The sequence below is a fragment of the Octopus sinensis genome, linkage group LG29, assembly GCF_006345805.1.
Source record: "Octopus sinensis linkage group LG29, ASM634580v1, whole genome shotgun sequence".
Taxonomy (NCBI): domain Eukaryota; kingdom Metazoa; phylum Mollusca; class Cephalopoda; order Octopoda; family Octopodidae; genus Octopus; species Octopus sinensis.
The window spans coordinates 10,335,901-10,361,348 of NC_043025.1; the positions used below are offsets into that span (position 1 = coordinate 10,335,901).

At 37.7% G+C, this 25,448-nt stretch overlaps 1 protein-coding gene across 8 annotated transcripts in view; it reads left to right on the forward strand.

Annotated features, from left to right (window-relative positions):
• Nucleotides 1–25,448, forward strand: part of LOC115226098 (RNA-binding protein 39) — a 127,172-nt gene that overhangs the window by 51,642 nt on the left and 50,082 nt on the right. For 5 of the 8 annotated variants that reach the window (XM_029797079.2, XM_029797078.2, XM_029797080.2 and 2 more), the window contains one exon: nt 11,943–12,002. In XM_029797079.2, coding sequence (XP_029652939.1) covers nt 11,943–12,002 — 60 coding nt within the window. Of the gene's footprint in view, nt 1–4,376; nt 4,458–11,942; nt 12,003–25,448 lie in introns of all 8 variants that reach the window. The other 3 variants (XM_029797081.2, XM_036514876.1, XM_029797082.2) reach the window with 1 other exon arrangement.

Below are 25,448 nucleotides of genomic sequence, written 5' to 3' on the forward strand. Positions count from 1 at the left end.
TTAAGTTAGACTAATTTATGTGCATACATATGAGCATTTTTTGTATTAAATGTATTTAATTTAATTTAATATTCTATGTAAATTGAATTGCCTAACTTGCTTGTCCTTACATTTACTCCTCTACCTGCTCAAGTTCAAATCTGTTGAGCACTACGAAGTGTATTCTGTATAGAGAACACCTGTCTAATCTATAAGCTATATATACATATGTACAGTGTACTGATCTGTGATTGGTGGGATCATCAGAAAAGAAGTACTCTATCTAAGAACAGCTAAATATTTAATAGACACAGGATTTCAGTGTGAGCAATTATAAGTTTCATGCTTTATTAGTTTGGTAGTCATGTATTATCCTGCAGTCTTTGAGGCTCAAAATGAAACTTGTTTTATTTTGAGGCTGAAAATTTGCAAGATAGAATATGAAACTTTAAGTATCTCATATTTAAATGGTATATCACCATGACTCTACACGGTCTCTGAGATGACGAAGAAGAGGGTATCCTCAAACCAAATACCCTGTGTGGATGCTTGCAAAAAAATAGACTGCCAAAAGATATCAAATTTTCCTGGTGGTCCATTACTTGTGTAATCCATGGTGGGATTGCTGAACTTCTATATAGGGCACCGGCCTTAGTACTGTGGTTGGTTTAACTTGGCTACAATTTTCTCTGAAATTTGAGGACTTGTAATTTTGTCAGGGGCACACCAAAAGGGAGCATGCTGAGATTCCCCAGCTTGCGTTGTATATGATAACTGGGGTCATATTGATGCTTCTGTCTTGGATGGTTGAGGAAGGAGCAAGCAAAATGCAACTACATATTTTTCATAAACATAGGGAAATCCCCCCCGCCATTAATTCTACATTACCCAATAACTGAATGATTGTTTGTTTTTTTTTCATTGAAAATCTTTGTCTTAGTCATTTTAGGATCTGATGGAATACAAGTAAGACTATTTCACTGATAAAAGTTTAATAAGATTAAAATGTGTCTGGAATTGACACCTGACTTGCCAAAGGTGAGATGTAATCCTCACTGCATACTCAGCGGTTTTGGAGTTTTCTCTTCCCTCATTTTTCTTGACAATGATTATCTTAAAAGTTAATGATTTTGCTCTTTGTTAGCAGTATGGTTTTAACCTAATTTTTCTCACTATATCGTTAGCCTCCACTGCCAAGGCATCCCTGGATAATTTTCCCCAAGTCAGAAGGCATGATAACCAAACTGGCGATAGGTTATGTAAACACTGACCAAGTTACGTGAGTGGTGTAGGAGTGAAATCTTGTGTGTATTTTCCCTGCACTCTCACTGATGTATAAGCATTTGTTAGAGAAGATACACTATCTATGCGTATTCTTTTGAAGAGAGTTGCTTACTCTTTTGGTTTGAAAATTGGAGGGCAATATGTATGAACTATTAACAAGTGTCTTTTACTGCAGCTGCAGGTTGATCATTCATTGCCTTGTGAGTGAATTTAGGAGATGGAAAATTTACAAAACCCATTATCATCATTTAATCCATGTTCCTGCTGGCCTAAATCAAACTGATTGACAGGACCCAAGGAGTCCAAGGACCACTTTGTGCCCTAGTGCTTGTTTTGGCATGGTTTCTATGGCTGGATGATCCTCCTAACATCAACAACCATACAACTGTACTGGGTTCTTTTTTTTTTTTTTTTGTGGCACCAGCATTAGTGAGGTCACCTTGCAGCTTGCAAAACCCAAAGAGCCAGTTTTATACAAGATAAGGGGTTAAAATATGAAAGAATGAGCTAGAGGAGAACAGGTTTCTTGCTATAGACAAGTTACAATAACTACTCTCATTTTAGAATTGTTAGTAGGAAGATCAGCTGGAGCTCTATATGTATATATATATATGTTTGTGTGTATGTATATTATCCTCGTTTAATGTCCATCTTGTATGCATGCATGGATAGGATGGCTGACAGGAGCTGGCCAGGTAGAAAAGCTACTGTGCATTTTGGCAGAAATTTTATGGTTGGATGCCCTTCCTAACAACAACCACTCCACAGAGTGGACTCTGTGCTTTTTACGTGGTACTAGCATGGGGGAAGGTTAGTTTTGGCATGGTTTCTACAGCTGGATGTCCTTCCAAACACCAACCACTCAGCAAAGTGGGTAGCTGGGTGCTTTTTACACGGCACCAGCACAGGCAAGGTCAGTTTTGGCATGATTTTTTTACAGCTGTATGAATGTTAGGAAAATCCACTGAGCTGCATGTGGTGAGATTTGTTGTCATTTCCCTGTCAAGAAATCATTTGCTAGGTCTGCATTTTCGAAGATGCTAAGAATAAGAGCTTCTTTACTCGAAAAACAGAGAAGAGTTAGCAACAAGAAGGCTGTCTGGCTGTAAAACATACAAATCCATGCTAACCTGGAAAAATGGATTTAAAAACAAATGAACTCTTTGCTACTATGAGCAAATGGGTCAAATTTGATCTACTTGATATAGCAGCCATAAGTCTCTTTCATATTACACTTTACTGCCTTAAAACCTGGATAGGCACATTAGATAATGGGAGTTCTAGAAATACCAGATAATGACGATAATGGTCTTAGGACGAAGTAATATTCAGAAACAAAAGAAGAGTAATCTGGACACGAATTCGTTTTTCCACTTAAAACTCGATTTTATTTTTATGTATGTATGTGTGTACATTTGTATTTCTGTGTGTGTATGCATGCGTCATTCTGTATGTATGCATACACCTGTGTTTTCTCATTGATATGTTATGCAATTTTGTTTTTCTGGTAAAAAAAATTTTCATCTAAGTTTGTGTATGTATGTATGTATGAATGAATGTATGTGAGTGTGAGAGAATACATATATATATAATATATATTTATACATACATGTGTGCGTGTATATATATATATATATATATTATATATGTATATAATACATAAGCATCACCTGTGCAATTTTGTTTTTCTGGTAAAAAAATTTCATCTAAGTTTGTGTATGTATGTATGTGAGTGTGAGAGAATACACATATATATATATATATATATATATATATATATTTATACATACATATATGCGTGTATATATATATATATATTATATGATATATGTATATAATACATAAGCATCACCTGTGTTACAGAATCACTGCATTCCTCAGTCTAGTCTTGTGATGTGGAATTCCAAATTGCAAAATGTATTTTCCCATTGACCTCCATATTAAATGTTACACAACATGGAAGCCAGTGGAGAAATACTTTTGGCATATTGGGATTCCTCGTTATGGCAGTATTTTGAGGAATGCAACACTCGCATGATGCTGGAAGTGCCTGTATATAATACAGATATCTCTAAACTCATGCATAGAGATAATGTGCATAGTGTTGATTGTACTTTGAATTTCTTGACATTGCATCCACATCTATAGGTACACATGCATACCACACTTTCATTTCAGGTGTTTTGTTTGTTTTTTTTACTTGGTAAGTATTGGGATTATTTTTAATGTTCATCGTTAAAATTGCTTGACCATCTTGATTAATGATGATGATGATGATAATCCTATGAGTAACTAGGGGATGTCCTTCTATAATAAAACTAATCAATTGACCTCCTGGTCAGTTTGTTTTCCAAAATGATTTTTCTTTAGTGTTACTGGGACTGGCTGACATTGACACCCGCTAGCTTATTAAAACTGGACCAAACGTTAATTATACTGAGAATGAGTTTTCTCATCAAAAATGTCTTGTAAAATGATTTCAAATTTCTGTTCGTTGCAGGCAAGTTCTTTCAAAAATTACATAACCTTCCCCTTTTTTTAACATCGTTTTTTTTTGTCTCACAGGCTGTCTCTTAGGAATTGTAAATCTTTTGTAATTTGGAAAGCTTATACTTTAAATACATAAAACTACCCGTTATCTATGTTTAAAGATGTTCTCTTGTAGATGACATAGTGGTATCTACCTTAATGGGAACTGTCTTGCTTGAAAATACCTGAAAAATTTACAAAAGGAAAGAAAAAATAAAAAATAACCTCCAAATAAATAAGACTTGGTTTTGTTTCCTTTCAGTGAGTCCTTTATTCTTTCGATAGGTTCATTAGCAGCTAACTGTGAAAAACTACATACCATTTGTTGTCGTTAACGTCACCCTCAACTTCATTTGTGTCTCACATCGTTTTTTTCCTGGCTTGATTTTTACAGGGGTCATGTAATTGGATGGTTATCATGTCATTTATAATAATATTATCTTTGTAGGGATGCCCAGGGTCCAAGCTGGAGGCTTTACAGAACACAAAAAAAAAAAAAAAAAAAAGACGAAAGAAAAAAAAAAGAATCTTTCTCGACATTTTGGGGTTCCTTCTAACGATTCTGTTATATATTGGACTTATAGGTGTCGATTTTGGTCTGATATTGGAGAGAGATGTGAAAGTTTTCTCATGCTAGCTGAGATCTAAGAACAAAGAGAGATCAGGTATGTGAGTTGGTGGGAACAGGGGTCAGCCTGCTGCAGTGGCAAGGGTGGGCAACGGGATTGGAAGCGGGGTACCCTTACTCTGGTATTTTCAAGTGTTTTTTTTTTTCTTTTTTTTTTTTCCCCCCCCCGTTTCTTAAAATATATATGTATATGATAAAATGAAAAATATATAAAATAGAAAGCCTTTTAGGTACTGAGACAGTTTTTTATCTTTAAACAATTTTTTTTTTTGTTTTTGTTTTTAAACACATATTGTCATGTTTCCTGAATGTTCTACTGGACCCACTTGCCTCTTACCTGTTGTATTTGTATCCTGAATAATGTATATATATAAAGAAATCGAAGTTCTGGGGAGTGGTGGGAATTACTATTGATTTCAAATTTTGGCACAAGGCCAGCAATTTTTGGGGGAAGGGATAAGTCAATTACATTAACCTTGAGTAATTAACTGTTACTTATTTCCCTGACCCTGAAAGGATGAAAGACAAAGCCAACTTTGGATCTTGAACTCAGAATATAAAGCTGGACAAAATGCCACAAAGCATCTAGTCCGGCGTGGTACTGATTTACCTTAATGAATTTATTAACATTTTTTTAAAAATAGCTTACAGCAAGAGATCCTGACTCACACATTATTGAAATTTATTTCTGGTTATTTTAATTCTGTTATCGGTGTTTAAAAACCCTTGATTTTTTTCCCTAAATATTTCTCTAAATTAAAATGTGAGTCAAGTCTCCAATTAAGACCTAACTTTTGGTTAATGGCATTTTAATTCATTCATGTGTTTGGGTTGGGCAAGGCCTGAGTTAGTGTTAATTTCTCTTCCCATAGCTCTGCACATTGTAAAGAAATCAAATAATTATAATTATTACCACTTTAATCCATATAAAGTAACATAGAAGCATTAAAAAAAATGGGGGGAGAAAAAATCAGATTTCTGCAATTTCAGTCATTTCTGCTTTGTCTCTGACTATATAAAAATATAATTCTCACTTTAGTTGTTTTAGTTTTTGAGTTTAGATTCAGTTCTGTCAGTGAAGCAATAAGTTAAGTCACTCCATACTAAAAGTATCCATAGCTCAACATTGTGAGATATTAAATTACATGGTTTTATTAAACACCGTCTCCTAAATTTTGATTGTATTCAATACTGATTGAAATCTGTGGACATCCTCTTCTTTAGGGTATGTGGGTACACATGAGTTAATGTAGGAGCTAGACATAAACAGATGGTTGTCGGTTGTCTTGTAACGGACCCTTAATTGTTCTCTTCATATATGGTGTGTTTTGGGAATGTTTTAGACCTGGTGGTGCCAATTCCTCTCCAAGTCTGACTGAATACAGTGGATGATTACTTAGAGAGAGTGTGTGTGTGATTGACCCTCTGTATAGGACTTGCACTTTATTGACCCTGAGAGAATGGTAGGTAAAGCTGACCTCAAAAAGATGGCGAGCTGGCAGAAACGTTAGCACGCCAGGTGAAATGCTTAGCGGTATTTCGTGTGCCGTTACATTCTGAGTTCAAATTCCGCCGAGGTCGACTTTGCCTTTCATCCTTTCGGGGTCGATAAATTAAGTACCAGTTACGCACTGGGGTCGATGTAATCGACTTAATACCTATGTCTGTCCTTGTTTGTCCCCTCTGTGTTTAGCCCCTTGTGGGTAATAAAGAAATAGGTAAAGCTGACCTCAATGGTATTTGAACTGAGAGCACAGGGCTTGCATGAATACTGTAAGTCAAATCTATCCAATACTCTCATAACTTGGTCAATTTATCGGTTTGTTGTTTAGCCACAAGCTCAGCTCTTGAACTTTTATTTGATAAGCCTTAGATCTATAACCATCACATTTTATAGACGGTGTATCTAGGAATACACATCCAATATGGTTTATTTTTTTTTTAGGTGGTTGTGTTTGATTTGAGGGAAATTTTACTATTTCTGTAGCAGAATTATATAAAGGCTCTCTTACTAGTTTTTAAATATTTTCCTTGGTATATAGTTTCATATATTGTACGATTTTTTTCCCTCTGTATTTCTGTCATGTTTATTTGCCAGAAACTCACTGTTTATTAGTTTAGGACTTTCTTAAACTTTTCATTGTTGTTAGTGCTGATCATTGTCTCTTTACTGAGTATTCTGAAGATTCTGGTTTATCATATTTGCCCTCTGTCAGCATGACCAGCATAGAATTGGTTAGAACTTGGTTATTGCAATTGGACCAGGCCTCTCCGTACAATTTATAAACCATAGTTTCTGTTGAAAGCCTTCAAATGCCTCTTTGCCCTCTTTCTTGTTTAGGTTTTCCCTTGTAGATATTCATTCAGGATAGGCACTAGTTGCATCAGTCTCGCTATTTTAGCTTTAAAAACAAAACAAACCCTCTCACAGTCCTAAGGTAGAATCTGTTAGGCAAACTGAGGTAAATACAGTTACATGCCTTACAAGACTTTGTTGTTGGATTCTGGTCCCTTGCTTTATGATCAGTAATCAGTATTATCATTATCACTGTATCATCCTGCGTGCCTATGTAAACATGTGTCTAGGAGCAAGCATGAGATTTTGAAAACCATGACCCATGGGTTCTTACTCTTTAGACTTTTCCATTTCATCTCTGGCTCTGCAAAAAGTCATATGTTAGTCTTCCCTTTCGTATTTGGTTTTTCTGTGTGTAATTTTGAAGTGGCTCTGTCTGAAATCATAAATTTTGTTTGTTTTTCATATGTCAAGTTGGACAGCTGTGAGGTACATGTAGTTGCTGGTTGATTTTAAGAAAAATCAAAACAGAACCTGTATTAAATTTAATCTTTATTAAAATAGCTTATAATTGAATCTTATATTGTGGTGAGGTACCCAGTCATATGTGATACTTGTTACAAATATGTTAAACTCCACTTGAAGTAGATATAGTATCAACTGGCTTTTGCATCAGCACTTAAAATGCTAAAATTGTTTCTCATGCTTTTGAAACTTCCTGATGTATGGACTGACCTCTGTATACATTTCCAAGTACAACATCTGCAATGGGATGACACATTGCTGTAGTAATCTGTAGTTGATATCTTTGCTGGGTTCTGACCCTTGTTTTCATCTAAGGTACTTTATTCTACCGATCTCTACTCATTGAACAGGTTGTTGTGTTTGGGAAGAGATGAAGAAACATCACTGCTTCCCAAACTGCATACAGAAAAAACACACATACACACACACACTGTCTCATTCACACCTTGTGTCTATCAAATTTCACTCCAAAGGCATTGGTCTGTCTGAGGCTATAAAAGAAAATATTAGCCTAAGCTGCCACATGATAGGGTTGAACCTGAAACCTGTTATATGATCTGAAGTGGTAGAACTATAAATTGTATTAAGTATTTTACAGGCCTTTGTTCTGTTAACCTAACCCTTAGGCAGACTTACTATAACAAAGGTATCCTGAGGAGTTATAAAGGCAGTCCACCAGATGGACTTCTATAGTTTTCATCTACTCAATTGAACTCAGAAGCACTGATGAACCTTAGGCTTTAGTGGAGGATATTTGTTAAAGATGCTGCGTGATGTGCTCAGGACGTGTTTTATACTTCAGTCTACTGGATCAGAGCTGACCTATTGTTTAACCAGATACTGGGGTTAACTGTTATGCATAGGGAAATTAGTGATGGCTTGTATTGGCAAATAGTACTATATGAACTATTTTATTCTATTGTCTTTTATATACCTATTTCTTTATTACCCACAAGGGGCTAAACATAGAGGGGGCAAACAAGGACAGACATAGGGCGATTATATCGACCCCAGTGCGTAACTGGTACTTAATTTATCGACCCTGAAAGGATGAAAGGCAAAGTCGACCTCGGCGGAATTTGAACTCACAACGTAACGGCAGCCGAAATACAGCTAAGCATTTCGCCCGACCCACTAACGATTCTGCCAGCTCGCCGCCTTCCTTCTGTTAACTTTATTCTTGAACAAGGAGTCTGTTTGAAATGGTGGATACTCCCCTCTCCATGTGCTCTTTCTGTGGCTTTTTCCAAACGATATGTCTTGCTGGCACAGACCTTCACCAATCTCCTTGGGTTCTGTTTTCTACATACATACATACATACATACATGCATGAATGTGTGTTCATGAGCCCACACATAACTTCAGTTTTGGTTCTTTTACCTTTCATTTAACTTCAATTTTGTTTTTTTCTATAATTTGACTTGGAAACTTCAATCCTTAAAAAAAAAAATGTTTGGGGAAGTCTTTTAGACTTTTTCACTCATGTTGTTGGATAAAGGTGGTTAAGGAATAAATTTAGCCCCAGGTTACCCTGTATTGAGCTCTGGCTCTCATATCTTTCATTTACCAAAACCATATATATATTATTATATTATCTATGTTCTACAAGCCAATGGAGGAGTCTTTTGTATGACCACATAACCTGCTTACAAATAGTCAAAATCTCCCTCAAACCACACTACCCTCTTGAAAAAAAAAAGGTGGGGGGAATCATTTTGATTAGAAAGACTTGTAGCATGGTAAATAAGGTTTCATCATCATCATTTAGTGTCTGTTGTCCATGCTGGCATGGGTTGGACAGTTTGACTGGGGTTGGTAAGTAAGCAGGAAGGCTGCACCAGACTCCAGTCTGATTTGGCATGGTTTTCTACAACTGGATGCCCTTCCTAATGCCAACCACTCCGAGAGTGTAATGGGTGCTTTTATGTGCCTCTGGTGTGGGTGCCATTTGTGCGACACCAGCAGCTGCCATGATTGCAATTTTGTTTGGCTTAATGGGTCTTCTTCACATACACAACAATGCCAAAGGTCTTGGTCATTGCCTCTGTGAGGCCCAGCACTCAAAACGAATTCAGCCACTTTGCCTCAGGTAGGCCCAATGCTCGAAAGGAACTCAACCAATTTAACTCCAAGAGGTCCAACACTCGAAAGTTGCTATTTACACACCACCAGCATTGGCCATGACTGCAATTTCACTTGGCTTGATGGGTCTTCTGTGAGGCATATACACACACATATATATATATATCTGTATTTGTAAAAGATTGTGCTAGATCGCGAACAGGTTTGCTGTTTTGCTGCTTTTATTATATCAGAAATGCATGATGTGTGAATGAAAATTGTGTGCCTAAAACAGTCTCCTATTTCTCCAAATTGAATGAAATACCTGTAATATGCTAGGAAGATCTAGTTTGGCAACATGCTCTTTTCACATGACAATAAAGGGTGTCATGAAGTATCTATCGCCTTATTGCAGGTTAGTTCGTCGTGATATAATTCCTGAAAAGTTATTGGGGTAAAATGTTCATGAATGTATTGTACAGTAAACTGTAGGCATAGGGTCCACAATATTACATTGTAATACATTTATTAATAGTTCCCAAGAAAAATACCAAATTTGGAATATTTTGAAAAGGATTTGTCAAAAACGTGTCATGAAAGTAAAAGGGTGGTGAATGGCCATTTATCATATCAAGCAGGACCTACATACTGGTTTGGGTGTAAGTCGGAATGTAAAGCATGGTAGTATAAGATGTGTTTTAGGTGGTAATATCTGCATATTCCACCTGTGACTTCATCTTTGCAGGAGTTCTAAGCACTACGTTTTCTAATATGTCCATTCTTTATTCAAGGCAATTTGAAGGTTACTTGGTTGTTATTTCTAGAGACCATATAGAAGAGGTTCCTTGATCACACACACACGCACACACTGTGGTAGCTCTCAATTATGTTCCAGGTTATGGCTAACTACATTCCTTAGATCCTTAAAAATGTTTTAGCCCGAAGGCCGCGGCCATGCTGGGGCACCACCGCTGAGATTAGTATTTAACATCTATGACTACTAGGAATTGTAACTCGCGCTGTAAATTCCTCTGGATGGTAATATTATATGGAGTGTATATTTCCCGTAATTATAACAGTAGAGAATATGAAGACTGATACATCCTCAAAATTTATTTCCTTTTATTTTACGATGCCATGCAGTATATTTTTATGGTTATGACAAAAGAAAATAAAGTTTTGAGGATGTACCAAGCTCCATATTCTCTATTGTTATAACTATTGCACGTGCAAACACACACACACAGAATCTGGTATTGAATATAATTGCCTTTTAGAAGTTGGTTATTGTTGTCTTAGTACTTATTTAGCTAAGAGTTTAACCATTGCCATGTTTTTCTGGGCTTTTAAAAAAAATTTTGGCTAAATTGTATTTGGGTTTGTAAATAGTATTTTCTTTACAATCCTCTCAAATCAAATTTGAAATAATTTTGGGAAAAAGAGTATCTTTAGTAAATCCCCATTGTATAAAATATAGGACTGAATAGTTTTTTCTTTTTAAAATTTATTTATATGTAAAGGGTATGTTTATACTGTACTAATTTTCAAATTTTCTCTTTCTCAGGCTGGTTTGTGCCCACCTTTTCCTACTCAGTGTTGCGTCTAGCCTCCCAGGCAAAGCCGACCACTTTTGAAACCAGTTCTTCACACAGTTCTAATTACCCCTTCTCCCTTCATTGTCACAAGCCAGGCTAGTTTAACCCTTCCCTCTCACCACTGTAAACCAGACCATTCCTGGAAGGCCTGATGGCCAGATTCCCCTTGTTGTTTGTAACAGCATTATCTGCGGCTCTCTTTCTACCACTGTGTTCAAATCTTGTTTTTTTAAACTCCAGGTTAGCCTTGACACAGCAGACCTATGACAAAAGGTGTTCCAGCTGCAATTATTCCATGTTTTGGTATATTGGGGGCTACATAATACATTGCATACATTATTTTTTTAAGACAGAAGAGCGCGATATCAGAGATTTCACTGCTATTTCTAGCAGGTCGATTGATAAGTGTAGTATGGTGTTAGCAATAAAATAGGAGTTAAGAATTAAAACTAGGACCCTGTCTTTTATGGATTAAGGCCAAGCAATCTTTTTTTCTTTTCAGTTGTAGTTAATATTCTGTGGTTGCAAAGTTGGTAAGTCTTAGCCTTATATGTTCTGAGTTGAAATCCTGCCGAGGTAACCTTTGCCTTTCATCTTTTTTTGGTTCAGTAAAATGAAGTACCAGTCAAGTACTGGGGGTTCAGTGTAATTGACCCCCCCCCCATCGCCTGAAAAATTGCTGACCTTGTGGCATAATTAGAATTATGGCAAAACACTTAACTTTACTGTTCTTCCTCTCCCTATTTAACTCTTAAAAGATGACAGTCCTACACATAAAACTGTCCTGTGTCACCCAATATAGACACACTGTAGGGCTTTAGTTCTAGCTGGGTTTTGAACTAGAGGAATTTTGACAGTATGTCTTGATACTTCTGAAGCTCTCATTAAAACTGTTTCAATTTTTATAAAAAAAAAACCCCCCAAAACACCCCCCACTTCTTAATGCATGGTTAAATCACCATCGTATATTGTTGCTTCTTTGTCTTCCCTCTCTCTTTTGGTGGTTTTTGCTCTACTAATGGCACCCAAATTCTTGCTTTTCAGACGTCGGAGGAGCCGAAGTTCTAGCCGCAGCCGGAGTACAAGTCCTGTAAAGCACCGAAGGTAGGTGAATTTTGTCCTTTTATTGGCTGGCTTTTTGTTGTCTGATATTTGAGTCTGTGTGTGTCACCAGCAAGGTAACCAGATCTCCACCCCCATCTCTTTTTTTTTTTGTTTTGCTTCATCAACCATGCACACTCTCCTTTTCTCTCTATTTCTCTACTTCTTTCTGAGAGAGGAGAGGAGATTGAGAGAAAACTCACGATGTGTATGTGTACATGTGTTGATATATTGTGTGTTTGTTTTCAAAATATCTGTATATTACTTAAATTGATTAGAGGACAAAAATGAAGAATAGGAAAAAAAAAAGATTTCACTAATTGGTGAATGTTAAGACATTTTGTCTTGTTTGTTTCATTGTCCTCTCAGGTGTAATTCTACCATTTATTATTTTTTTGATACAATCTGAATATCATATCGATGCCGTACTAGTATCTACACCGAATTGCCCTGTTCGGTGTATGCATGTATAAAACCATCACACCAAATAATTCGGGCATTTAAAAAAATTTTTTTTATCAACATTTATTATATGAAAGCTGTACCAGTGTCTATATTGGATTGCTATGTTTGGTATGTGCGGGTGTATGTTCTTATTTATTATACATATCACCAACAAGGCGGCGAACTGGCAGAAACGTTAGCATGCCGGGCGAAATGCGTAGCCGTATTTCGTCTGCCGTTACGTTCTGGGTTCAAATTCCGCTGAGGTCGACTCTGCCTTTCATCCTTTCGGGTTCAATAAATTAAGTACCAGTTACGCACTGGGGTCGATGTAATCGACTTAATCCCTTTGTCTGTCCTTGTTTGTCCCCTGTGTGTTTAGCCTCTTGTGGGCAGTAAAGAAATAGGTATTTTGTCTGTCTTTACGTTCTGAGTTCAAATTCCGCCGAGGTCGGCTCTGCCTTTCATCCTTTCGGGGTCGATAAATTAAGTACCAGTTACGCACTGGGGTCGATGTAATCGACTTAATCCGTTTGTCTGTCCTTGTTTGTCCCCTCTGTGTTTAGCCCCTTGTGGGTAGTAAAGAAATATATACATATCACCAACACACCTAGTAATTGATATATAATATTTGTTCCAAATATATTTCTTCTGTGCATTATATTTCCTGTTTTCTTGTACTCTTGTAACGAAAGATTATCTAAATTTCTGTTTGAATTGCTTGTTACTTTGCCAAGACCTGTTAACAGTTGCAATGATAGTGAGTAGAGAGTGTCTTGATATATGAAAATATGCATTCTCACTGCCAATAAGGTAGATGGGCGTGTATTTGTAATATATATATGTATATATATATAAATATAATGTGTGTGTGTGTTTATATATAGTATGTTACTATCCACCCCCTTGCTAGAATCTTGAACTTAGAGAATAACCTTCAAAGAAACTGGAAGATTTTGTGGCTTTCCTTATATGCTAGCTGGCTTCTTGTAAAATACTTTGTCTTCTGGTTATTTAAATACTTTTCTCTATGTGTGTGTGTGTGTGTCTTTCTCTTGGCTGCTGTGGGTATTTGTAGTTCATTGGTGCAGGTGTGGCTGTGTGATCGAGAAGCTTGCCTCTCAACCATGTAATTTCAGGTTCAGTTGCTTTGCATGACACCTTGGACAAGTGTCTTCCACCAATGGCCTTGAGCTAACCAGAGACTTGAAATGGATTTGGTAGACAAACACGGATAGAAGCCTGCTATATGTGTGTGTATATTGTGTATTTATATACTGTGTGTGTGTGTGTATATATATATATATAGGCGCAGGAGTGGCTGTGTGGTAAGTAGCTTGGTAACCAACCACATGGTTCCGGGTTCAGTCCCACTGCGTGGCATCTTGGGCAAGTATCTTCTGCTATAACCCCGGGCCGACCAATGCCATGTGAGTGGATTTGGTAGACAGAAACTGAAAGAAGCCTGTCGTGTATATGTATATATATATATATATATATGTATGTGTGTGTATATGTTGTGTGTCTGTGTTTGTCCCCTTACCATTGCTTGACAACCAATGCTGGTGTGTTTACGTCCCCGTCACTTAGCGGTTCGGCAAAAGAGACCGATAGAATAAGTACTGGGCTTACAAAAAGAATAAGTCCCGGGGTCGATTTGCTTGACTAAAGGCGGTGCTCCAGCATGGCCGAAGTCAAATGACTGAAACAATTAAAAGAGTAAAAGAGTAAATATATATATATATATATATATACAGTGCATGTATTTATATGTGTGTTTGTGTGTATCCTTATGCAAGTTGTAAATGACCATCAGCATCATAAAGATGCTGTTGCTTGTCTTCAGTCTTCCATGGAAAACATTTGAGATATTTGGTATAAATATTGAATTTTCCTTTGGAGTAATTTTTTTTTTGTTTCAATATTGTAACTGCTTTCAGCACAGAAATAAGGGCCATTGGGGTTAACAAGCAGATTAATAAATCTCAGCATCAATATGTAGGCTCTGTGAAGCCCAAATCTTGTAATTCCCCAATTTTCCTGCTTATTTAATGTGTTCTATCATTGCATGGCGAGGTCATATACAGGAGTTTCTGAAGAGGATTGAGAAGGTCACGACAGTTAACGTAGATAGCTAACTGCAGCCCTATTGTTGCCTATGAAGGTCTTTTTTGCCCCGGCCCCCCCAACTATGTAGCACCTTGGGGCCTGAGTCCTGTACTATAACCTCAGGTTGAACAAAGCCTTGTGAGTGGATTTTGTAGACAGAAACTGAAAGAAGCTTGTTTGTAGGTGTGTTTTTTTCCCCCCTTGTCTAGACATCATGTGATAGTTGCACATGAGTGTTACTGTCATACAAACAGTATCATTCATTTTCAATGTTCTGTGAAAACAAATCGGGTCTTTGGGAAAGATCACCTTACTTGGAAAGAAGTGAGTGTTGGTTATTGGAAGGAAATTCGTCCAGAGAAAAATCTGCTTCATTTTATTCCATCTGACCTGTGCAACCAAGGGTAAAAGGATAAAGATCCCCTTCAGTCATGGGATTGCACCTAGAAAGTTCCCCTTCAGGGCACAAGTCTGAATGAGGTCGTTTATGGAACACCAGCAGTCACCCATGCATACCAGCCTCCTCTCCCCATGCCATTGATGTTGTCCAAGAGAGAAGCAAAGGCCGATACAGTTTGGCACCAGTGACATCACAACTCATTTTTACAGCTGAGTGAACTGGAGTCATGTGAAATAGTGTTGCGCTCAAGAACACAACACACAGCCTGGTCTGGGAATCGAACTCACCACCTCATGATTGTGAGTCTGATGCTCAAACCACTGTGTACAGATGTTATAGCACTTTACCACTTTGATTAAGAAAGGAAGCATTGGGTAATGTAAGCACCATCCGACCGTGGCTGTTTGCCAGCCTCGTCTGGCACGTAAAAAGCACCCACTACACTCACGGAGTGGTTGGCGTTAGGAAGGGCATCCAGCCGTAGAAACATTGCCAGATCAGACTGGGCCTGGTGCAGCCTTCTGGCTTCCCAGACCCCAGTTGAACTGTCCAACCCATGCTAGCATGGAAAGCGGATGCTAAATGATGATGATGTCCAAAAAGGAGCACTCCACCCATGAGATTGCCAGCATTAGATCATCTTTCCACCTAAGGCTAAACTATCATTCTGCCCAAGTGTCTTATTTCTTCTAAAAGATGTGAAAATTCTTATCCTTTACTTATGTAGCTGTGTGTAGGTGAGAGCATACTTTTGATTGCTTGTGTAGCAGTTAATCTATAGAGATGCCAGTTAGCTGAAGTTGTATATCAGCTGTGTGCCAAAGCCAATGAGATAGCATATTTCCAAAACTCCTTACCTATACTGTTGCTGAGAAAATATCTGCACTGGTGCATGTGTTTGCAGAGATATTCTACTGCAATTGTCTATGATAAAGGAAACACTTCATCTAATCTGGTGATTGCACATGCGTACACACACACCGATTTTAGAAAGCTAATGTAATTGGGAATAGATTAAATGTATACAACAGCATTTACCAGTTTTGTCAGCTAAATGAACACCTAAAAGTGAGAAACTTAAGTGACAGTGAATCATCAGCTTAAAAAAGAAAATGTTTGTATATATATATATATATATATATATATACACACATATATATATATATATATATACACATATATATATATATATATATATACACATATATATATATATATATACATATATATATGTTAATAAAATAGAACATATGCATATATATAAACATATATGTACGTACCTACCTCTACATGTACATATACACGCATATATGTGTACAGGACACCAAAAAGACGTCGAACACATAGACACAAACCAAGGAACAAGACAAGCAAAAAAAAGGGAGAGATACAGGACAATAAGCACAACGAAAAATCCCCTTCTTCAGTCGCTAAGATTTCATCTACTAAACGTTTCGAAGGATAAAAGCGAGACGTATACTTCGAAGAAAAATTCCTTCCCGCGAAAAGCAAATCAATTAAAATTCTGAGATCTTTTCGCAGATACACACATATATATATATATATATATGTATATATATATTGAAAACAAAACAAATTTATAAAATATTTAATTATACTCTTTCATTAACAAAGAATAATCATTAATTATATCATGTAATTTACATAATATAACTAATGATTATTCTTTGTTAATGAAAGACAGTGTAATTAAATATATATATATATATGTGTGTGGAGGCACAATGGCCCCGTGGTTAGGGCAGTGGACTCGCGGTTTCGATTCCCAGATCGGGCGTTGTGAGTGTTTATTGAGTGAAAACACCCAAAGCTCCACGAGGTTCCGGTAGGGGGTGGTGGCGATCCCTGCCGTACTCTTTCGCCGCAACTTTCTCTCACTCTTTCTCCTGTTGGCCTGCCTGCTTAGCCAGTAGGGTGGCATCATTTGAAGGCTAAAAAAACAATACATTGCGCATTGTGACCAGCGATGTGTAGCAACATCTGATAGCCTGGTCGATCACGTGATATATATATATATATATGTCTCCTTTGACCTATCCAAGTGTAGAATTTAAACAAATGATATGTGGATTATAAGTTGAGTCCTCGGTCTTCCCACTTAAGACATGGGGAATATACATGGAGTTCTAAATACTGGTTATTTGTCACATAATTTTACTTTATGTGTTTTATTTTAAAGATTATTTTGTCTGTAACCTCTGTTGTTACCTAGCACCAGATCAGTCCTTGATCACATAATCTTATGATTAAAATCGGTTCCAGCCATGTACAACATCTTTTCTTTTTAAGATTTGTGGTGTGTGTGTGTAGGGATTATCATTTGAAAGTGATATGGGTGCTATTTTACCATGGTGCTCTACCATGGCCACAGTCAAATGGCTGAAACAATAGAATAAATAGCTTTTACTTTCGAATTGATTTCTGTGATAGGGTAGGAAGCCCTGACGTCTTTTTGAGTTTGGGCGAGTTGTTTAATAACATGATAGAAAAGGAAACTGTGTTGCATTGTCTATTTACAGTATTATATGTGCTAGGGTTTGACTGGACATATATTCAAATTGTTCTGGGTTTAATCCCACTGAATGGGATTTGGGGTTAGTGAATTTTATCAAATGACTGAGACCAACTGGAAATCATCATCATTTAGCGTCCGTTTTCCATGCTAGCATGGGTTGGACGGTTTAACTGGGGTCTGTGAAGCTGGAAGGCTTCATCAGGCCCAGTCAGATTTGGCAGTGTTTCTACGGCTGGATGCCCTTCCTAACACCAACCACTCCGTGAGTGTAGTGGGTGCTTTTTACGTGCCACCTGCACAGGTGCCAGACAGAGCTGGCAAACGGCCACGAACGGATGGTGTTTTTACGTGCTACCGGCACGGGGGCCAGGCGAGGCTGGCAACGGACACGAGCGGATAGTGCTTTTACGTGCCAACGGCATGGGGGCCAGGCGTGTTTGTGCACAAGTGTGCAGCTCACCTGCCTCCAGCTACAAAAATTTTTGTCCCTCTCAAAACAATATGATGAAGTGCTGAAAAGTTCCTGACTTTAAGGGTATTGTGAAAGTCTTGGTTGGGAGGCCTAACCTTCCAACTTCTTTTACAGGGCTTAGAAAAATTGAATGACTGCCAAAATGTATGTGGATCTGAGAGAGGAGAATGTGGAATAAAGTCATAATTAACTGATCCTCTTGTATTTTCTTTTATCCAGAGCCAGGAACTTTTCAGCACCTCCTCATATTTTGTTCATTCCTTGGAGAACATGGGTAGATTTATGCATAAATGTTGGGTTATAGTGGGAGGAAGCTTTAAAGGTTGTTTTGTTAAGAAATATATTATTAAAACATTTGAAGTATGTTTTTTTGTGTATCTATTGTTTGAAACAGTAATCATGGGAGATCCAGTCGGAAGTTATTTAAATCTCAAATTATATTTCATCTTGTGAAGTTCTATATATTTTTAATTTAGTTACTAGACTTGCAAATAATCTCGTTATGCTTAAGTTTGAAAGTTGATTGGCCTACTAGAAAGAAAAGCAGTCTCCCTGAAATAACACCCTGTCATATTAAAAAGTGAAGGATGCTGAGTAATGTAGTCTAAGATGCATATTTCTGAAAGACAAGGAAAAAAAAAAGTATTGGATGGTCCTTAATGGAAAGTCTTTTCATCATAGGTCTGTTGAATTTAGAGCTGACCTAGATTTAAACAACTTGCCAGCATTTTCTTTCATTGCTCTGGGTTCAGACCCTCCCATATTTCAGAATCAACCCGACTTTTCATCTTGTTGGTGTGAAAGCAATCCAATATATCGATCTCCCCCTCATCTAGAATTGTATCTGCCCCCACCTATCTCTAGTCAAAATAACCCAATATATTCCCGCTGCCATCTAGTTAGAGTGAAAGTTATCCAGCCTAACTATTCCACTTCCAAATTTTCTGTCAAAACAATTCAACGTACTTAGAAAACTGGTCTTGTGCCTAATCAGTGGAAATTGTTGAAGATATTGATAATCATTGGGGAAAAAAAACAAAAAAAAAACTAAGCCCCAGGTAAAGTCAGCAATACCAGAACAGCTGTGATACCCCCTGAAGACATTGTCTTGTCTCTTTGTAGGTTTGTTGGACGAGAGTGGGGGGAGCAATAGAATATTGAATTAGAAGATGTGGGGTGCATATTCTTGCTGAACTACTGTTTACTATGTACAATAATTGATAGCTACAATAATTATTGACTATATTATTCTAGCTGTTGTGTTTGAAATAATCTGTTGGAAGGATTAGCTGTTAATTCCCTAATGTGCTGAGCAAGGCTTAGTATCTAAATTTTACACACACACACACACACACACACACACACACTTTTGCCCTCGAGCAAGTTCTCTGTTTGTAAATATTTGCCACAAGGAAGCAAAGGTTGTTTTCTGTTTGTTTTCTTTTTTTGGAACTATTCCAGCGACTACTTTAAGTATTCAATTAGATGTCTTAATGAAATGACATTAATTAAGAACGTGTTGTTGTTGTTCGGTTGACAAGGCTGGTCTGGGCTTGTAATTAAGTCATTGTATTATTGATGGCCTGCTCAATATGCTGCATGTGTATTTGAGATGTTGAAGGTGGTTTGGTGAGTCGGGGTTGGTGAGGTTATTTCTCATTTGTTTTCAACAGATGAGAATATAACTGGCAGTTGCTGACATGTTAAAGTTAAATTAATTACTATGCATACATAATTAAAATGTAGCCTAAGTGATCAAGGAGTGGGTTGGGAAATATGCAATCCTTTTTTTTTCTTCTTTTCTCTTTTCTAATACTGTTATGTAATATGTGATGAAATACTGGTAAATACTGGACTAACAACTGCATGCTTACCTAATAATAATTGCAGAAACATCAGTCCATTGCTATAGTACATGACTGCTAAATGACACTTTGGCAACATGTTGCAGTAACACAAATTTTATATATTTTAAGATCATGATTACTATTTTTATTGTTCATCTCATTTCTAACAATGAAACTATGTTTTTAAAGGTTTATTATTGTTTTCTGCACAATGTTTACATTTATACTTCATTTTGATTGACCTTTATCAAATCGGTATAAACATAGTGTTAATGGAAATTGTCTCCAAAATCTGGAAAATAATTAACTTGATTAAAAAAGCAACTTATTTCAAGCATTTAGATATGATACCTTAACCCTTTCGTTACTGTATTTATTTTGAGATGTTCAGTGTTTTGTTCAATTTATTTTAAATATAACAAAGAATTTAGTAAAATAACTTAGTTATCATTAAGCTAGTGTTAGGAACATAAATTGTGACTAAGTTTTGGTGGAAGATTTTAATTCAAAACTTATGAAAACAAGACATTTGTACTACAGAGCCAGAGGTGGTTTCAGCCGGGTTGGTATCTAACGGGTTAAGTAGGTTTTAATAATTAATCGAAGGTGTGGGAGCTTTCAAGCCTCTCTGTTTCAAGTTTAACAAAGTTACTTTTTGTGATGATATTTCTTATGAAACACACTGCCCCTGTGTTAAAATTAGTTTTGAAAATAAAAATTTAAAGGAATTTAGTAAAATAACCAACTTTGGAATATAATATGAAAACTTTTTAACTGAAATATGAATACTTTCAAATGCATGGTTTTGTAAGAGTTGAATACATTTTAGCGGGTTATAAGAATGCGAGAAACTGGGGGCTGTTGTTAGTAAAAAGTAGATAATGTGAGGAGGTAATGTGGTAGGGCACTTCAGAAAACGAGAACCAAGACATGGCAGTGTGGTTAAAAAGTTAGTTGTACTGCAATGTTGTTTTAGGTTCGACCCTGTTGCGTGACATTTTGGGCAGGTGCCCTTCTTCACCCCATTGCCTTGGGTTTGTGAGTGACATTTCGAAGACACAGGCTGTGTGAAAATGTATTGGACAGCTGTCATCTAGCGTAGCACCACCACATGCATCCTGAGTACTTTCACTGGAGTTAACTCTGCTGCAAACACTTGGAGCCAGGCTACCTCTAACACACACACACACACACATTTTAACTTACTTTCTCTCTCTCTCTCTCTACAACAGTATTGAAGCTACATATATATTTTATAATCTTCAAGTGAACAACATTCAACAAGTATTTCATGTCTATTTTCTCAGCTAATCCAGAGGTTAGCTTTGCTGGCTCCCCATATCAATCTTTACTTTCCCCTGTTCTTTACATTTTCCCTCACCAACCTTTCCCTTTTCTTTATCTCCTCCTGCATCACTTTCAGCATTATCTTGTTCAAGAAAGATATAACTTAAGCTGGTGAAGGAGTGCAGAGGATAAGGCAAGGTGGAGAAGACCACACTTGCAGATATCTAAAAATCTTCCTAATTGTTCTGGTAAAAGATAAAATAGATTTGTTATGAAAGAGTTCTTTGTGGTGGTGCTTCTTCGGGTTTTACCAGTTTGGATCTGAAGTCCACCACATCACTGTGTGTTGCAGCTACGCAAAATATAAAAGTGTATATCACATGCTATTGTGAACTGTAGCATCATATGTTGTAGGTTTTCAATCAGCCAATTGCTGGTTGTTGATTGAACTTCTGTTAAGAGTGTCAAAGGAGTGTTTGTGCAACTTGGACAAAACAAATAGCACATAGAATTTTTGCTTGAACATGACAGTTTAGTTTCTCAATCACGGGTGATATACACACATGTAATGATGGGCTTCTAAGCAGTTTTCATCTAATACGTTCCACTTTGAGGTGTTGGTCAATTGGATGATGGCAGAAGATTTTAGACTTGTAGACTGAACATGGGACTTAGTTGTGAGGCAAATTTCTTAAGTACAACTACATGGTCATGTCTGGAGACTGGGTTCAGAGACAATGTCTCTACTTGAGCAGTTATCATCATCATTTAGCATCTGCTTTCCATGCTGGCATAGGTTAGCTGGTTTGACTGAAACTGGTAAGCCAGAGAGCTGCACCAAGCTCCAGTCGGTTTTGGCATGGTTTCTACAGCTGGATGTCTTTCCTAGTACTCAGTTACTTCAAGAGTGTAACGGGTGCCTTTTATGTACCACTGGCATGGGACACCAATATTGGCCACAACTACAATTTCAATTGGCTTGATGAGTTTTCTCTAGCTTGGCATGTATGAGTTGAAATCCAAGCATGTTATCACACTGGAGCAACAGCAAAATATTGATATCTTGCATTGACAAAAAACTTCCAATCATAGCTTACCATATAAAAAACCCCCAAAAAACAAAGAAGACAAAACAAAAAATATTAGCTACAGTTGCAGTTTTAGATACACTTATCATCATTGTTTAACATCCGCCTTCCATGCTGGCATGGGTGGAATGGTTGCACAAGAGCCGACCAGGCAGAAGCCTGCACCAGACTTCTATGACTGTTTTGGCAGGATTTTTACAGCTGGTTGCTCTTCCTAACACCAACCACTCAGCAGAGTGGGCTTACTGCTTTTTACGTGGCACAAATACAGGCGGGGTCAGTTTTTGCAAGGTTTTTACAGCTGGATGCCCTTCTGAACACCAACCACTTTACAGTGTGGACTAGGTGCTTTTAAGCGTCACCTGCACTGACAGGGCCATCAAGTACTTGCAAGACAAAAAAAAAAAAAACAACTTTCAAAAAGGAGAGGGGACATTGGAGGAGGTGATCTTGTGTCAGGTGATGAAAGGTTATAGTGAGATAGAAATAGATGTCTTGCTGTACAAGGTTACCCAGCCAGAGAGAGAGAGAGAGATAGGGAGACAGCAGGATAGAGATGGTAGCAAAATGCCACGCATACTCACAAGGAAAGGGGATCAGAATATAAATGGGATGGCTGAGTAAAGGAAAAGAGAGAGTTATAGATGGTTGCAAGTGTCAGGTTCGAATGCCATAATATGTGGCAGGCTATTGCAAAGAGTGCGAGTAAGTGGCAAAAAACCTGGGTATATATGAAGTTGGAGTGGGGCTACCAGATAGCAAAGATAGTTTTTTTCTTTTTTTGTAACCCTTAATGAATATTAAGGTAAGATTTATTGGTTGTTATCAATATTTCATGTGACTGTCCTTGTATTTTTTCTCAATTTTCTACAATGAAAATTATCAACATTGGCAGTTTAGACCAGTGCTTTTCAAACTTTTTGCTGGAGCGGAACCCCAAGGAAACATTCCACTGGCTCGAGGAACCCCTGTGAAATAATTTAATTGTCTTATGCACACATATCTGCACAGGAGAATTAAAAATTACTGCCAATTTTAGCAGTTTTGTAACTTCTTGCGGAACCCCTGGACTGTACTGGCGGAAACCTAAGGTTCTGCGGAACCCTGGTTGAAAACGACTGGTTTAGACCAAGATAAATTGTCATTGAAACTGAACTGTGGTCAAATGTGTTCTAACCACGACCATCTCATGATGGTATCGTTGGATACAAAGAATATTTGTTGCTATTTCTAGCATCTTTAGCTCATTGACAAGATTTCATATACTTACTCTGTCAAAGTGCATGACTCGACATTGTAGATGCAGTGTAGCAGGGTCTGTGTTTTGGTAGTTGTTAATGTCTTGTGGGTGATGAGAGTGCCTTGTTCAAGGAAGAGATACAATATGCATGCAGATTGATGCAAATTTTTGAAACCTGCAATCAAATATGTGGTGAGTATAATAACTTCAATGAATTGAGACCGTCTGTGTCTGTGAGAAGTGAGCAGCATTGAGTCCTACTTCGTGCACTTTGGTCACACATCTGCTATAGCCTGAGACTGACCAGTCCTGTGAGTGAAATTGGTTAGAAACTGAAGAAAAATTCCACCATGTGTATCATGGTCTTCACATTGTGCAACAGTTGTAAATGAGTGCCACTGTCATTGAAGCAGTGTTGTTTGTTTCCAGTCTTTCATGAAAACACATCCAGCCACGGAGAAATATTGATTCCCTTGTTTGGAAATAGGTGAGGATTAGTAATAGGAAGTGTATTTCTCTCTTGAAAGTCTGCTTCAACAAATTTCATGTGAGCTTGGAAAATTGGATGTTAGAATATCATCATCATCGTTTAGCATCCGCTTTCCATGCTGGCATGGGTTGGACGGTGCAACTGGGGTCTGGGAAGCCAGAAGGCTGCACCAGGCCCAGTCTGATCTGGCAATGTTTCTACGGCTGGATGCCCTTCCTAACGCCAACCACTCCATGAGTGTAGTGGGTGCTTTTTATGTGCCAGGCGAGGCTGGCAATGGCCACGATTGGATGGTGCTTTTTACGTGCCACCGGCATGGAAGCTAGTCAAGGCGGCGCTGGCAACGCCCACGTTCGAATGGTTATGATGATATAAACAACTGCAATATGGTGCCTGCCACTATTCATAAACAATATGTATGTCTTAGATGATTATCATGACTCTTCCATGATGCAGTGTTCTGAGTTCAAATTCCGCTGAGGTCGATTTTGCCGTTCATCCTTTTCGAGGTCGATAAATTAAGTACCAGTTACGCACTGGGGTCGATGTAAACGACTTAATCTGTTTGTCTGTCCTTGTTTGTCCCCTCTGTGTTTAGCCCTTTGTGGGTAGTAAACAAATATATATGCATATATACATATGTGTGTGTGGTTTATCCAGTATAGCATAAGAACAGTGGGAAAGTGGCACTTCTTAGTTATGGTTAAAGTATGTCTACAGATTGCTCAGTTATATAATAACATTGTTGAGATATCCTGTTTTAGCTTGTCTTTGGGCTCCTCGGCTTTGATAAAAAGTCATTGCAAGCTGTTTGCAGTAGAAAGTTCACATGGACATTCCTGACATATAAATTTTCTAATTGTTGGTGGTGATCGTATTTGTTCAGCAAGTTGACAGCCATTATATTTTGTATTTTGTGTTGTGTCAAGATTATGACCATGTTAGAGACAAATGGCTAATAAATAATGGTAGTTTTGTGGCAGTTGTAGTAATCATTGTTGTAACAGATGCTGAGTTATTTGAATGTCCTTTGTCATTAAAAAAAAAAAAAAAAAATCGGTAGTTAGTCTGTGGAGTGGCCGTGTGGTAAGTAGCTTGCTTACCAACCACGTGGTTCCGGGTTGAGTCCCACTGCATGGCACCTTGGGCAAGTGTCTTCTACTATAGCCTCGGGCCGACCAAAGCCTTGTGAGTGGATTTGGTAGACGGAAACTGAAAGAAGCCCGCCGTATATATGTATATATATGTGTGTGTGCGTGTATGTTTGTGTGTCTGTATTTGTCCCCCTGGCATTGCTTGACAACCGATGCTGGTGTGTTTATGTCCCCGTTACTTAGCGGTTCGGCAAAAGAGACCGATAGAATAAGCACTGGGCTTACAAAAGAATAAGTCCCGGGGTCGAGTTGCTCGATTAAAGGCGGTGCTCCAGCATGGTCGCAGTCAAATGACTGAAACAGGTGAAAGAGTAAAAGAGAGAGAGTCTCAGAAAATCTTTTGCTGTCAGCAGTTTATTGAAGGTTGACTTGGTTGCAATTT